The sequence below is a fragment of the Carettochelys insculpta genome, chromosome 2 (assembly GCF_033958435.1).
Source record: "Carettochelys insculpta isolate YL-2023 chromosome 2, ASM3395843v1, whole genome shotgun sequence".
Lineage (NCBI taxonomy): Eukaryota > Metazoa > Chordata > Testudines > Carettochelyidae > Carettochelys > Carettochelys insculpta.
In genome coordinates this window covers 107,836,782-107,852,681 of record NC_134138.1, presented here as the reverse complement: position 1 = coordinate 107,852,681, position 15,900 = coordinate 107,836,782, and the positions used below count along the sequence as shown (strand labels likewise).

The 15,900-nt window shown below is 42.2% G+C and overlaps 1 protein-coding gene across 1 annotated transcript in view; it reads left to right on the top strand.

The window, feature by feature from the left end:
- NETO1 (neuropilin and tolloid like 1) overlaps positions 1-15,900 on the top strand; it is a 159,801-nt gene that overhangs the window by 107,971 nt on the left and 35,930 nt on the right. The window contains exons 9-10 of the mRNA XM_074985452.1: positions 14,423-14,464; positions 14,572-14,699. Coding sequence (XP_074841553.1) covers positions 14,423-14,464; positions 14,572-14,699 — 170 coding nt within the window. The remainder of the gene's footprint in view (positions 1-14,422; positions 14,465-14,571; positions 14,700-15,900) is intronic.

Here is a 15,900-nt window from a genome sequence, read left to right as displayed (position 1 = left end):
TGTCCAGTGTGTCCAATGTTCTCTCTTCAAGTTGTGCCCATCTCTGAGGTGATCATGTTTCATTTTGAATAGTAACAGAGAGTAAGCCGTGCTAGTCTATACACTATCAAAACAAAAAACAGTCAAGTAGCACTTTAAAGACTAGCAAAATAGTTTATGAGGTGAGCTTTCGTGGGACAGACCCACTTCTTCAGACCATATCCAGACCAGAACAGACTCAATATTTAAGACACAGAGAACCAAAAACAGTAAGCAAGGAGGACAAATCAGAAAAAAGATAATCAAGGTGAGCAAATCAGAGAGTGGAGGAGTGGGGGGGGGAGATCAAGAATTAGATTGACTCAATTAGATTGACTTAATCTAATTCTTGATCTTTCCCCCCACCCCTCCACTCTCTGATTTGCTCACCTTGATTATCTTTTTCTGATTTGTCCTCCTTGCTTACTGTTTTTGGTTCTCTGTGTCTTAAATATTGAGTCTGTTCTGGTCTGGCTATGGTCTGAAGAAGTGGGTCTGTCCCACGAAAGCTCACCTCATAAACTATTTTGCTAGTCTTTAAAGTGCTACTTGACTGCTTTTTGTTTTGATGTTTCATTTTGATAGTTATGCACTATTTTCTTTTGAACCTGACCTTTCTTCCTCTTTAATTTTTGATAAAGCAAATCAAGATAGATTTCAAAATAAAATGTTGTTCTTAATGAAAATACCGCAACTTTTCATTCACAAACTGTCTACCTGAATTGTGAAATATTTTTCAGCATTTTTCCAAGTCAGGCAGTTTCTTGAAATGGATCCTTTCTGGCCAAGAGTTCGCTCTGACAAATTGCAACACATTGTTTTGTGAAAAAAACACAGCAGGTCTCTTCCTTATAGTTTGTGAAAACCCTTCTGTGCTCTTGTTCAGTGTCTGGGGTCTTTGTAAGCCTTGGGGAGAAATGATAGAGAATTGCTACCATAGGACCCTCTTCATAATCAGATGGTTTCAAGCAGAAACTGATGCAAAAGCAGAGTGGATCACGATCAACCACAAGGGAGAGTGAAGGGAGAAAGCTGTACTATTTCAAATGCAGGAATACAAGTGCAGGGCTACGTCTACACGTGAAGCCTACATCGAAGTAGCCTATTTCGATGTGGCGACATCGAAATAGGCTATTTCGATGAATAACGTCTACACGTCCTCCAGGGCTGGCAACGTCGATGTTCAACATCGACGTTGCGCAGCACCACATCGAAATAGGCGCTGCGAGGGAACGTCTACACGCCACAGTAGCACACATCGAAATAAGGGTGCCAGGCACAGCTGCAGACAGGGTCACAGGGCGGACTCAACAGCCAGCCGCTCCCTTAAAGGGCCCCTCCCAGACACACTTGCACTAAACAGCACAAGATCCACAGAGCCGACAACGAGTTGCAGACCCTGTGCATGCAGCATGAATCCCCCGCTGCAGCAGCAGCAGCCAGAAGCCCTGGGCTAAAGGCTGCTGCACACGGTGACCATAGAGCCCTGCACGGGCTGGAGAGACAGCGTCTCTCAACCCCCCAGCTGATGGCTGCCATGGAGGACCCCACAATTTCGACGTTGCGGGACGCGTATCGTCTACATGGTCCCTACTTCGACGTTGAACGTCGAAGTAGGGCGCTATTCCGATCCCCTCATGAGGTTAGCGACTTCGACGTCTCGCCGCCTAACATCGAAGTTAACTTCGAAATAGCGCCCGACGCGTGTAGCCGCGACGGGTGCTATTTCGAAGTTAGTGCCGCTACTTCGAAGTAGCGTGCACGTGTAGACACAGCCCAGATGTCCTGGGTCTCCCTGCAGATGTTTCTAGAGTTAGTGAAGATTTACTCCTTTTTGCTTTCTGATGTGGCTAAATCTTCCTCCCACAACTTGCAAGGGACACAGGTGTTGAGAACTAAAGGTAAACTCATGGGATTTAAAACCTGTATTTGCCTCTTCTTCTAAGATATAGTGTTTGGGAGGAGAACATTGACATCTCTGTGAAGCAGAAAGAGTCCAGAGTTCTTCAGCTGTGCATGTTCAGATTTCAGTTCCAGATGGAGAGCATTTCCTGTTACGTTGGATTTTGGAGATATGAAATAACTTTGTTATAAGAAGTATGCACAATAAGTTTTTAAAATCTAACATCATTATACACAAATAATCAAGAAGCATCTTATAGAATACCTGTTTCACAAAGTTCCTTCAAGTCCAAAGGGCTGTAGAAGTTATAATTATATAGAAGTTATATATTTGGCTTGTTCCTACTCAGGAACAATATGTCTATTTTAATCTACTGTGCAGTAAATTATGGTGTAGTCTGATGAAGCAAAAATGCATACCTTTCCTGAAAATAGTGTCAGGGTCATTTAAATGCACTTGTGATCCTTTGCAGTATTATTCAATTGGACCTTTCACTTAAGATCAAAAATAATTGTGCTCTACTCTGTTTTGCCTCCTAGGTGAGAAACGGGCATGAGAATAAGGGAACATTCAAAGCTGGTGTATGCATTTGTGGAGACTTAGGGGAATAGTGCATGAATGTTCCGGTTAAAGCACAGGAGGAAAACTTGAGGTGCACCAATTCAAGCTGAGAATCTCTTGGTTCCCCTCGGGGCTCTGTTTTTACCATAGAGTTATTCTTATTCCACACAGTTGCACTGGGGCATGAACAGGAAGCAACACTTCAGTTTATCTCTTCTGGGATCAGGCCTCTAGGCTAGGCAATGCTATTTGAACCCACCCAGATACTCATAAATATACTTTGCTATTTTAATTTGTAAAAATGGGTTAATTATATTCCCATGTAGCCCTTCAAAAGAATTAGGACATTGTTATTAATTTATTATTTCTGCTTGTTTATAGATTGTCATTAATGCTATCTATAATCTAAATCCTTCCCTGTAATGCATAATTGTGTGAGAGCCTTTTCCTTTCACTAAAGAACCAAGCAGGATCCCCTCAACCTTACAAAGTTGCTAGGAACTAGATGTGGATCATATGTGTGAGTGTGCACCATGTCCCCAAGAATTTCATCTGTGGGCTGTAGGCTAGGTCAAGTGTCTAGCTCTCAGTCCAGCTAATCTATGTTCTTCTACCAACAGTATATGCTAAACTTCAGTAGAACTCCTGGGTAAACTGGTCATTTTGCAGGAAGAAAAGGCTAGAAGCTTACTATGACGAACTACTCTGTGCCATCTGTCCCTCTGTTGTAGAATGTCTGTTGTGCTGGACATGTAGGCATCACTATTTCTATACCAGCCATGCCACTTTTTTAAGGGAAGCCTAGAATTTGCCCCTAAAAAAGTGAATGTGACAAAGACTGAACCTTGTTGGTTCTGTGATATTAGAGTGGCTAAATTACATAGCTCAGCCAGACTCCATAACACCCTTCATCTGGAAGGATTAACATCATTCAGCTGTGGCTATAGACAGCTTTGTGGTTGTCCAGCACTCTTCTAGGCTGGGGTCAGAGTCCATTCCTCCAGGACATCTGAGAAGTGGGAAAGTATCTTGAGGAGGCACTCTGTATCTTCTGTGCCTTCCCAATAGCCACATATGGGTTACCTGATAGTCTCTTGATTACTGGTTAGGAATGTACAGTTTCAATGCATTTGATGAAGCGGGTCTTTGCCCATGAAAACTTATGCTCCAAAATATCTGTTAGTCTATAAGGTGCCACACGGCTTCTTGTTGTTCTCGAAGCTACAGACTAACACGGCTACCTCTCTGATACTTGTCATGGTTTCAGTAGAGATCTATTGGCTCAGGCCTGATCTACACCTAAAACTTTAATTGACTTGCTACTTAAGAACTGTGAAAAAATGTTCACACTCTATATGAAATAGCTTGGATGAGGAATCCCCACAGTAGATGCCACGAGATCAAAAGAAGAATTGTTTCACTGATCTCCCTACACCTCAGCCAGGTTGATTTATCTACATTGATGGAAAGTTCCCTTCTGTCAGTAAATGAAGTAACTCTGCTACAGAGGCACAGCTGCAGTTCCTTTCCCATATTGTAGACTTATATATCTTTGAAGTAGAACAGAGTCATGGCCTCACTGAAGCTGACAAATCACAGCTGATCAATTGATCAGAGGATGAAAGGGCACATCCAGGGCTGGCAAGAGATTTTTCTGGGTCCTGGGCAATGGTATTTTTCTGGGTCCTGGTATGGTATAGGCAATGGCTCTGTTCCTAATTTTTTAGTATGGGGACATCTTTCCAGTGGCTAGCATTAAAGGATCTGATACCTGTGTGGGGCCTCTGGATGTTATGGTAATACATGTTACTATAATTATTAAATATTTATATCCCCCAGGGAACTCCAGCCAGATTCTGTCTTTTGTCTGATTTAATATTAGGGACTTGAGACTTCCTTTCTCTCTTCCCTGTAAGAGCTTTAGTGCATAATGTTAACTGCCCCTGTAATCTGATCTGCACTTGCTCCCCATGGAATTCTCTTTTGTGCATCCCTCTTGACTAACCAGAGTAATTGGCTTGAGTAGGTCAGCCTAATATACATATGCGCTAGGTGGGGGTTTGGGCCTTAAGTATCCTTATGGTCAAATAAATAAAGGTGAGGAGTTGTACAGATGAAATAATATTTTTCATACCATTCAAATTTTCCATATGGAAATATCAATGTAAAAGGATCAATAGATATTTTTTCAAGAATTCTATGTATATGGCAGAATGCTGCCAGACTCAGTCTATAGAATCCCATTAAAGTCAGAGGAGTTCTATAAGATATACATTGGGTCACACATTGGATCCATTTGCTGATGAAAATGGGTCAAGATCAAGAAAAACAAACTGACGTCTACAATATTTTTATTTTGAAATATTAAAAGCACTTTTTAAAATTTAAAATTGGAGCTATTTGGACAATTTTTTAAGAAATATAATGAAATAAGTACACAAATAAATCCTTCAATCTTTTTAAAATAACCATTTCATGTTTGTCATTCACAGGTAATGAACTGTGGTTCTATTACTGAAGCTTAATTTGTCATATAGCATATCAAATCATTTTAATTTTCACAGGCCTTTTCAACATTCATTTGTTATGCTTCCCATGCACAAAGAGAAACCTTGTACTCTCAGGTCAATAACACTGCAAATAAATACCCAAATAAGTAAAGCAAAATTAAGATGTATATGCAAAAGTGCTCTGAAGTGGTTTCTTTCCTTTAGGAAGCTACAAACACTAGGCCAGCACAAAACTGGAATCTTAGACACCATACACAGAAAACAAAAACTAAATGCTACGTATAGTTATTACCAGCTCTAATGATTTTAGAAGTGTCCCAGGGTTTCTATTGAGCAATATAATAGAAATGTTGGTCTGAAAGTGTTCTTCAGAGGTCACCAAGTACAGCCAATTGTGCTGAGGCGGGACAAGAGACTATAGCAGACAAGGTGTTTGTTCAACCTGTTTTTAAAACCCTCTGTGAAGAAGATTCCGTGACCTCCCTTGGAAGCCTGTTCCAAATCATAACCACTCAAATGCTAGAATGTATTTTTTTTCCCTAATTGCAAACCTGAATTGCTCTTGCTGCAGATTTAGCCCATTGTGTCTTTTCTTACCCTTAGTAGAGGTGGAAAACAGTTGATACTAGCCATCTTTATAGAAGCCCTTAGCATATTTGAAGACTGTTACTTGATTCTTCCTCTTCAATCTTTTCTTAAGACTGAACATGCCCTTTTTTAACTTTTCCTCACAGGTCAGGATTTTTAGACACCTTTTCATTTTTCTTGTCTTTGCTTGTTTAATTAGTCCACATCTTTCCTAAATTGGGGCACTAAAAATTGGACCACAATGCTCCAGCTACAGCCTCACCAATGTGTCTGTTACCGCCTGAGTCTTACATAAGGGCATGTCTTCATTATGGGGACAACGGACATTCCCATGGCTGATCTTCTGGAGCTCAATTTAGCATGTCTGGTAGGGACACGCTAAACAGAACTTGGAGAGTGTCCCTGTCAATGCCAGAACTCCTGTGGCTCTTGAGGAGTAAAGGAAGTCAATGGGAGTGTTCGCTCTCATGGACCTCTCTGTGGAGACTGTGCACAAGCTTGAATTAAGGTATGTCGATTCCAGCTACATACTTAATGTAGCTGGAGCTGTATATTTTAATTCAAGCTTTCCATTTAGTGTAGATGTGGCCTAAAACTCTGCTTCTAGGCCACCCAGAGACAGTAGTCTTCTTTTGCAATTGCAACTCATTATTGACTCATTCAATTTATGATGCACTGTAACCCCTTGCTCCTTTTAAGCAGTACAACCATTTAACTAGTTATTCCTTATTTTGTGTTTATGTGTTTCATTTTTCATTCCTAGGTGTAGCTGTGATTTCATTTTTCATTCCTGGGTGTAGCAGTGATTTTCAGTAATAGTGCCCATTCTGCCATTCTCCCCCAGCCTCACAGCCCATACTGATTTTATATATATATATATATATATATATATATATCGGGTAGTCCAGGAGAACCACCCTCAACAGCCTTTAGCCTTAGACAGTTTATCAAACATGCCAACTTCAAATGTTCGTATTATGTTTTAACTTAGTTGCTATAGATGAAGAGCGGTCGTGTCTTCCCTTTGTTCTTCTCTGTTTGAGGAGCTATTCTGGGCTTTTACTCTCTAGTCAAACTGGGATCCCCAGGACTTAAACATGTTTTCCTGCTGGGAGATTACTCCAGAGAGAAGGATTTTTGCTATCCCTGAAGTTTGCAAGGTGATCATAGAGCAGCTATCGGTAAGATCAGCTCCTGAATGAGGAGCAGATCTTGTAACCTAGTGATATAAGGTTCAAGATCTTGATGATGGAACAAACTCTGTGGCTAGATTCTGACCCTCCTGTACAATGGCTGCTGAGCACACTTAATTTGCTTTCTACCTCTGGATCCCAGTTATCAATAATCTTGAGGAACTCTGTAGGTGGTATCTTATTTACTTCAGAGCTTTTTTCACTAAAAGCCGAGGGTGATGTGGGTTAATCTGTATTCCTGGTAAGGTAAGCCCCCAAAAAATAGATAGATACTAAGAAGAGAAGGAGTCTCAGTCACCAACTCAAAAAGAAACTCCAAAAAGCTCAGATCCCAAAGGGAGTAGTCTTGAGGGTCTGAATGATTCTGAATCTGAAGGTGCAGCTACACTGCAGCACTACTTCAAAGTAGCAGGCACAACTTCAAAATAGCGCACACCACATGCACACACGCCGCACAGTACTTTGAAGTTGAAATAGATGTTAGGTGTGGAGATATTGAAGTCACTATTCCTATGAGCAAATGGGATAAGCGCCCTGGTTTGACATCTAACATCGAAGTAGGACATGTTTAGACGATCCGTGGCCCATTACTTTGAAATAACGGGGTCCACCATGGAGGCAATCAGCTGTTAGGCAGAGACGTGCTGTCCAGCCCCTGCAGGGCCCTATGATCTCTGCGCCCAGTGGCTCTTAAAGCCACATGGACCCGGAGGAACTGTAGCACGAAGTTGAGACCATGCAGGCAGCAGCCATGCCACGAGGTGCCCCTGCACAGCCCAAAAGAAGCACTTGGCAGCCAACCAACCCCCTGAGTCCCTCCAGGACTCCCCCTCAGGACCATCCCAGGGCTCCCAGGCCTCCAGCCACCAGGGGAGGAAGCAGTGCACTTCCTGGACTGACTCCAAGCTGCGTGACCTGCTGGGGCTCTGGAGTGAGGAGGAGGTGCTCCATGTAATGGAGAGCAAACAGTGGAACGTGGAAGCATTCATCCAGCTGGCCGAGGGCCTGACCACCCAGGGTCACCCTGCCCACACTCCTGACCATGTCAGGAGTAAAGTCAAGGAACTGTGGCAGGGTTGCACCCACGCGTGGGACTCGGCCATCTGGTCTGAGGCCGCCCCTGCTGCTTGCCCCTCTTACCGGGAGCTCAGGGCCATCCTAAGCCCCCACGACACCTCCTCCCATCCCAACCATCCTTGATACCACAGCTGAGGAGCCCTAACAGGATGTGTAGCCAGAGTCAGAACCGGAGGCCAGCCCTACACCCCCAGGGCCAGAGCCAGAGCCAGAGCCAGAGCCAGGACCATCCGCCCCACCGTCTGAGTGGTCCAGTGAGGAGGGGGAGCTGGTGATGGATGTCCCCTCCCACAGCTCCAGCAGAGCAGCTGCCTGATGGGCCTTCCCTGACCATGGCAGTGGACTGTTAGGTAAGTGCCCGACAGGGCACACACCGCTAGGGCATGGGGCACCATACATGACCAGGGGCCCCCCACGCCTCCAGCAGCCCCCTGCCCACTAGGGCCCCAGCAGACCATGGCCCCAGGATGACACCATGGCCTCCAGTGCCTATCAGCACTCGCAACTGTGGAAAGAGCCACGGCCAGCCCCAGGGAGGAGGGGGCTGCCCACAGGGACACCACAAGCACTGATGGAGGATGGAGGACAGGGGTTGGGGACCAGATGCCTACAGGGAGCTGGGGGGCGCGGGCCATGGGGCAGGGCTTAGTACTCACAGCCTCCCTCTCTCTTCCCTGCTGTTTCTGTAGCCACATCATCTGAGGGCCAGGACTGCATGGCACCATCTGTGGTCCCAGACAGCCCCCTCCCCCAGATCCTTGGACTGCGACTGCCGGGGGGGCATCACTAGCACTGGGACAGGCCTGTCCCCACCGGGGTCAGAGGCATACCTCCCTGGACCCCAAGGTGGCTGCTGCCCTTCGTCACCAGGCAGACGTCATAGAGCAGAGGCTCCACTTTGAGAAGCAGGAGGCTGCCTGACACTGGGAAGCCTGGCCGGACTTCATGGCCACCTTTAGCCAGGAGGCTGCCTCCTTTGAGAAGCTGGGGGACCGGCTGCCCCCACCCCCCACGTCACCCTCTCTGCTGTCCCATCTGCTGCCCCACATGCTGCTCCGCCTGCCAGCCCCCCAGGGCAGGAGCCCCCGGGGGCTGATGACTGGGTTGAGGACCTGTCCTGGCTGTACCTCCCCATCCTCTTGGCCCCCAGTTGGCCTTGTCGGGGACCCTGGACAAGGCAGGAGCAATGACCCAGACTTGGCAGGGGTCGCACCCGTCCACTCCTGCCCCGAGTGATGGGACAATGTCTGGCCTGTCTGCATGGTCCCCCTCATGTATTATAATTATTCTCCCGTGTATATAGTTATCCCTCCCACATGTACATAGCTATGGTATTTGTTTTTTTGTTCCAAAACCATAGGCAAGCATTTTGATTAGTTAACAATAATTTACTTTTATTTTTCCCTATCCCCCGTGCTACGTGTGCTTTTGGTGGGGGCAGTGTGTGGGTGGTGGGGGAATGTGGGTAGTGGGGGCAGTGTGCAGGAGGCTTGCCAGGCATGGCCTGGGTGGCACTCACTGGGCCCCCTAATCAAAGTAATTCTTCAGGGCCTCCTGGCGGGCTGCCATTATGCTAATGAGGCACTGAATATGCGTATCAGTGCCTTATTAACCAGGTCCGAAGTGCCTCATTAATATGCCCCTTCTGAAAGGGAGGGGTAGACACAGCCCATGTGTTGCTCAGACATCTTATGAAATAACACCATTTCTTATTTGTAAAACTATAGGGAGAAAAACAGCAAGAAGTCCTGTGGCACCTTATAGACTTAACAGATATTTTGGAGCATAAGCTTTCATGGACAAAGACCTGCTTCACTTATGCTCCAAAATATGTGTTAGTCTATAAGCTGCCACAGGACTTCTTGCTGTTTTTGAAGATACAGACTCACATGGCTACCTCTCTGTTACTTTAGGGACAAGTGTCTTAACTCCCATTGACTTCAACATGAACAGTTTAGTTATTGGCCTGTCTGCTCGTATTTGTTTCATAATTTCAAACCATTTTAGAAGCCAGATATGTTGCTTTCTTTTTGAAGGAATGAAAAGTTAAAAGCAAGATCGATTCCAGATCACAGCTTCAAAGTAACTTCAACTGCATCTTTCTCCCAACATATGTTCCGAATACGTAATACAGTAACATAAAGTATGCAGTGACACAAATTCCAGAATATATACCAAATGTTTGTTTTTCAGTTTGAAAAGACTGTGAAATCTGTATTTTGATGTGAAATATATTTGTTTTCTAAATTTTCATGCAACATGAAATCGGCTGTTATGCTGCTCATCGTTATGAGCATTGTCTCTTTAGCAGTCATGGTGTTTTGTGTGAAACTTTTGTTTTAGCCCAGCACAGTGGTGAAATATCTATAGTTGACATTATTGCATCTGTGTTGTGAGCCCACTGGGAAGTTATATTAGGCATATTTTGTATTTTTTCCCATAAAAGTGACTTGATGCCGAATTGTTTTGGAGAGTTTGTTTTGCATGTATGTTGCGACATTGGAGTAATGGTGTATTTTTGTTGCAAAATTGTCCATCATGTATTCTTGGTGTAGTCTGAAACTTGATGAAGTTTGAAACTGTGCGAAGCTGCTATTTTATATTACTCTCGTGAAGAGTTATGTGTGGTGGGCATCCAATGAAGTCAGTTGGTGGGGCTGTGGCCACACTAGCCCCTCCTTTCGAAAGGGCTATGGTAATGTGGCACTTCAGAATATTCTAATGAGGCACTACCATGAATATGCAATGCTTCATGAGCATAATAGTGGCTGTGTGTGCTTCAAAGCTGCCAGTTTCGAAACGCACGCTGCCCGTGTAGCTGGGGGCCTTTCAAAATGACCTCCCTGCTTTTGAAAGTCCCTTCTTCCCATCTGGCTTTGGGAAGAAGGGGCTTTTGAAATCAAGGGGGTTGTTTTGAAAGGCCCCTGGCTACACAGGTGGCATGCATTTTGAAACTGGCAGTTTTGAAGCACGCACAGCCGATATTATGCTAATGAGGCACTGAATATTCATATGAGCACTTAATTAGTGTATTCTGAAGTGCCACATTACCATAGCCCTTTTGAAAGGAAGGGCTAGTGTGGCCACGGCCTGGGAGCTGAGGATGCTCATCACTGCACAAGACTTAGCTCTTGATTTATTTTGCTATGAAAAGAAGAACTGAATCAGGCATCGGTTCATAAGCTGACTGACCAAAACGTTTATGAGGCAGTTTAGTTCTTGGCCACATTGTGGTAACCTTCTATAGGTTTTGTGTGTGCGTGTGTGTAACTGTAGTTTCATGAGAGACTAGTTTGCCTAAACTGTCTGGAAAACATGGTGTGGCTGATTTACTTTTTGAAGAAATGTAGTGATCCTTCATAAACTTCTATCTATGGAGATGTCTTAATATTCTCCTCCTGTCTCTCCTTTTCAGATCCCAAGGCCTCTTTATCCCCTTCTAATAAGAGTTGTCATGCATATTTACAAACTATATAGATAACCTCTGCCCTCTATTTATGGATTCTAATGAATTCCCCTGTCTTTCATTTTCTCCTGCAGCCCACTCTAAACATCTTAGTTCACTCCTTTACTCTTTCCTTAGAAGCTCAGCTGTACTTCTGCTCTTTGGTCTTTCCAATAGGTGTTCATATGTATTTGATTTTTAGGAACTCATTTAGTTGAGAAATGGGCTGCAACACCCTCCACTTCAAGGATGCCTTAATACCTCTGATTTGTTTCAGCAATCTTTTCTGCTCCAGTAAATACTCAATAGAATCCCTTTTCAAGCAAACCCAATATGCCACAACTCCTTCCATTTATTGAATCAAATGCATTCCTGCATCCTCACATGGAGATACTCTGTGCTGTCTTATAGAGACTGCAAGTCATCTGCCCCTTCCAGAGACTTCTCAGACACTTTCTGATGCACTCCAGTTTCCCTTAGAAATTCCTTTATACCATCCTTTTCTTCTGCCTTATAATGTCTTCTAGATTTGCCCATTGTTTCTTCCAGTTACAAGCAAAAGGATATTTGTCTCCAATCAGAAGACCTAGCAAATCAGTATATAAATAACTTAACAAAGGCTCTGCTCTGCCTTACCTTGACTGAGCAGAGCTAATAATGAATCAGCACCATCTGTTTTATTAAATCACAAACAGCAGACTTCAAATATAAAACATTTAGTGTGATATTATTTCAGAAACACACAATAAATCTGCTAGCTATGGGTTATTCAAATAACAAACTGTTTGAAAACTGTTCGAATTTCAGACTCATTTAGAATGTATAAATTCCATTCTAGATTGTTGCTTTATTTATTTATTTGTGTATCATATATTTATACTTTATGGAGCTGATGTGGAGTAGCATCAGGAGCCTTTAGTTTTGTTTCTTTTTAATCTCAAAATAACCCCTCATGATTTTGCTCCAGAAAAGCTACAGATGTGCATATTTTCAGGTGTCCTCTGAACTCATGTGTCCAGAAGAAGTCAATGGGAGATGCAGGTCAAGCCCAAGTGACTTCCACATGAGTTGATTAAAATTCTTTTGGAACAAGTGTGCCTCTGTGCTGGCTCTGATAGGACTTGACGGAAGAGTTACTGGGCCTGTGTTATGCAAATTGGGAAGAAAGGTGCTTTCGAAAACGGGGCTTCCTTTTGAAGGAACCCCATCTACATGCCTACTTTACATTTTGAAAGCAGCACTTTCAATGCAGCAAGTGGTCATCATCATGCAAATGAGGCACTGAATATTCATATCAGCACCTCATAAGGATTTTCGATCCACTGTATTTACATACCCCTTCCAAAAGGGAAAGAGTAGTATAGATGCAGGCAAAGTGGCCTTAAAGTTACCTCAGCAGACCTGAGACTCCCACCCGTGATGATTCAGCTGTTAAAGAAAATTGAATGGCTGCACTGTACATTGAAATCTATGGTTTGGGTGTTAATCTGAGTTTGTAGTTGAATTACATACATTCCATTTATATAATAAACATCTTGCTTTCAGCTATATGTATTGATGGCTAAATTTATTAACTGTCATATCTAATTACACTGAGGCTTTTTTTTAAATGTCTTTTGTTTAACAGTTAATGCCGATTGTCTGTTTGCTCAGATATATCTGCAATCTCTTTAGCCTATGCACATTTATCAAAGATTATACTCTAAGATTATATTCTGAAACAACAAATATAATTGGAAAGAACATAAACACACACTAAAGTATGCAGACACAGTGTTCTGAGGTGATTTTATGAATTTATTTTTAAAGCCAGTATATCATAACTGATCCAGTAAACTGAACAGTCCTGTTCTTCTTGTATTGATCAACTAGGCCTGACTGAGAGGACATTGCAGAAATTTTGCTCCATTTTCCATATTTCTGAATAAATTTTTTCGTGCTTTAACATTGACTTAATTCAGAGACAGAGAATCTATCAGATACACAATATCATTGAACCAAACTATCTCATGGCTTATATCTTGAACTATCCCAATGAAGTCGCGGCAAATGATGGCTCAGAATTCTAATGAGTCCCGGAGAAGTTCTCGAAAAGTTTTTGCCATAACTATTTGTCACCTTTCTGGGGAGACCGAATCCTATGAATTTTGACAAAATTACCAAGACCAGCACATTCTTTTCTTCTAGTTTTCTTTCTCATGAAGGTAAAGAGACAGCCTATGGGAAGCTGGAAGATGCATGTCATGGAGAATGATTATGCAATATACACTCTGATTCCAGAATGACTAATCTAGTCTCAAGAGATCATATTCTCTTGAAATATTTTAGTCTCTTTTGCATTTCAGTTTTGGGCTTTTCTTGAACAGTGTCAGCTTACTCTGCCAAACCTTGTGAGATGCTGATATGTATAATGCGACACTTGTCCATTGGGGCACAGAGCTAAGACAATCTTGTTTCATGTAAACTATGCACTTGGCTATAACAGGGTATAAAGTGTCTCAAGATTAAAAATAGCCTTGTGAATGTATGCATTAAAACAGCAATATCCGCTAACTTTCTTCAGTCAATATACCCATGGAAAATAGCATTATGTTATGTCTATTAACAGTCAAAGGTCTATATATATATTTATTTTTTTGGCAAAGACAATGGCTCAACTACCAGTACTAGTTGTGGTTGCAGATCGTTTAGATATCATAAATTGCTATATACGTTCTTTTAGCCATGGTAACCATGTTGTGCAAGGGTTTGTGAAGCAGAAAAGGGAATTAGGTGTGGAATGTCTAGAAAGATAACTACTTGCATTTAAGTGCTGCATCAAAGCATCAAGGGCATGGCTGTCTTATGCTTCTGCTCACTAGTGCATCCTGAAAACATATCTTATGTTCAGTGATAAGAAAGAGGCCTGGGGACAAAGCAAATTATGACCATACCCGAATTTCATGTTGGAAAATAAGAGTTGAATAGTAAAATAGCAATATGATGCTCGTTATCAATTGTTGTGGTCTTTAAAAGTTTCTGGGTAATAAGCGTATTGTTATTTTCCCACAGGTGCTTGTAATATTCTAACTCAGTGTTATAACCAACATATTGAATAAGACTAATTTTCTCTTTCTAAATTTTTAAGATCCAGACTTTAAGGACTTGGGAGTTTTGAAACCATTGCCAGGTTGGTATGCTAGATATTTCATAAAACTTGGAGGCCTTTGCCTTCTGCTATAGATAATATTCTTGCTTGCTATTCAGGTTTCATTTTTATGGTATTTTGTTGTTCAGTTTGTGAGTTTGAGATGGGAGGACCTGAAGGAATTGTGGAATCTGTGCAAATTGTGAAAGAAGGAAAAGCTTCTGACACGGAGGCAGTTGATTGTAAATGGTACATCAGAGCACCACCACGTTCCAAGGTCAGTCCTGCATCTTCTTACTGGTTTGGCCCTTCATTTAAGAATAAGAATATGGTGAGTATTTCTTTGCACATATGGATCTTGCTTAGCAATTTTGCTCAAATTTAAACTATTTTTCTTTGGCAGTAGAAGGTAACTTGTTACTTCACTGTCATAGCAACTTTCATTTGCTATAAATAACAATTTGGGCAGCATAATGGGTAAGTTTCTTCAAAGTGTCTTTTCTCTGAGCTTTAAAGTATCAGGAGATATCATTAACTGTGAAGTGATGTATCCCTTGATTTTCCATATTTTACTCCTGATCTTTGTATTGACACTAAAATCATGTGTCCAGTAAATGTAATGTTGAAACTCAATGCCAAATCCAAGAATATCATCTTCTGTTTGTCAGCCTGGAAATTTAATGAAAACAGAGCCACAGACACTCATATATCATTAGTCTGGACCCTGAGATTGAGACATTGATGAATACACTTTTAATTCATATTTTTTCTCCATAGTCATCCATTTACTTCATCTCTGAAATAGAGTATAACAAAGTGATGTTTTCCTTTAATCTAATCATTCTCTTCTTTGTCTTTATTGGAGTGTCTCATTCATCCAGGAGCTACTTAGTAGAGCTGGACAATTTGTTTAAATAAATAATTTATTCACCCTTTTGGAGACTGATTATAAATATTCAGAAATCTAGATTGAATTCAACTAATAGTTTTGATATTTTTTCTGAATATTTTTGGAATAAAACATCTAAGCTGGGTTTACCTTACAGAATTCTGTTAACAGAATGCAGCAGATTTCCCGAGAGAGTTCTGTCTGGAGGAATAATGACTCTGTTGACAGATTTCTGTCCACAAGAAAGTAGTGTAGATGCTCTGGGGGCCCTCTGTCAACAGAGAGGGCTTCTGGTTCACTGGCTGCCCTGTTTGCAGAACCTCTGTTCTGTAGACAGAGGTCTGGGCAGCCTGGCAGCTCTCTGTTGACAGAGGGCATCTATGGAGGGACCTTGTTTTTGATGTGGACATGTTCTGTCAACAGAGGTTCTGTTGGATTATATCTGTCGGCCATGACTTCCATTGACTGAAATCTGTAGTGTAGATGCAGCTCTTGACTTTTAGTTTCAAAACAATGTTTCATTTTGAAATTTCACTGTCATTTTAAAAAAGGGAATAAGGAGAAGGGAAAAATCAAACAAAATAATAGT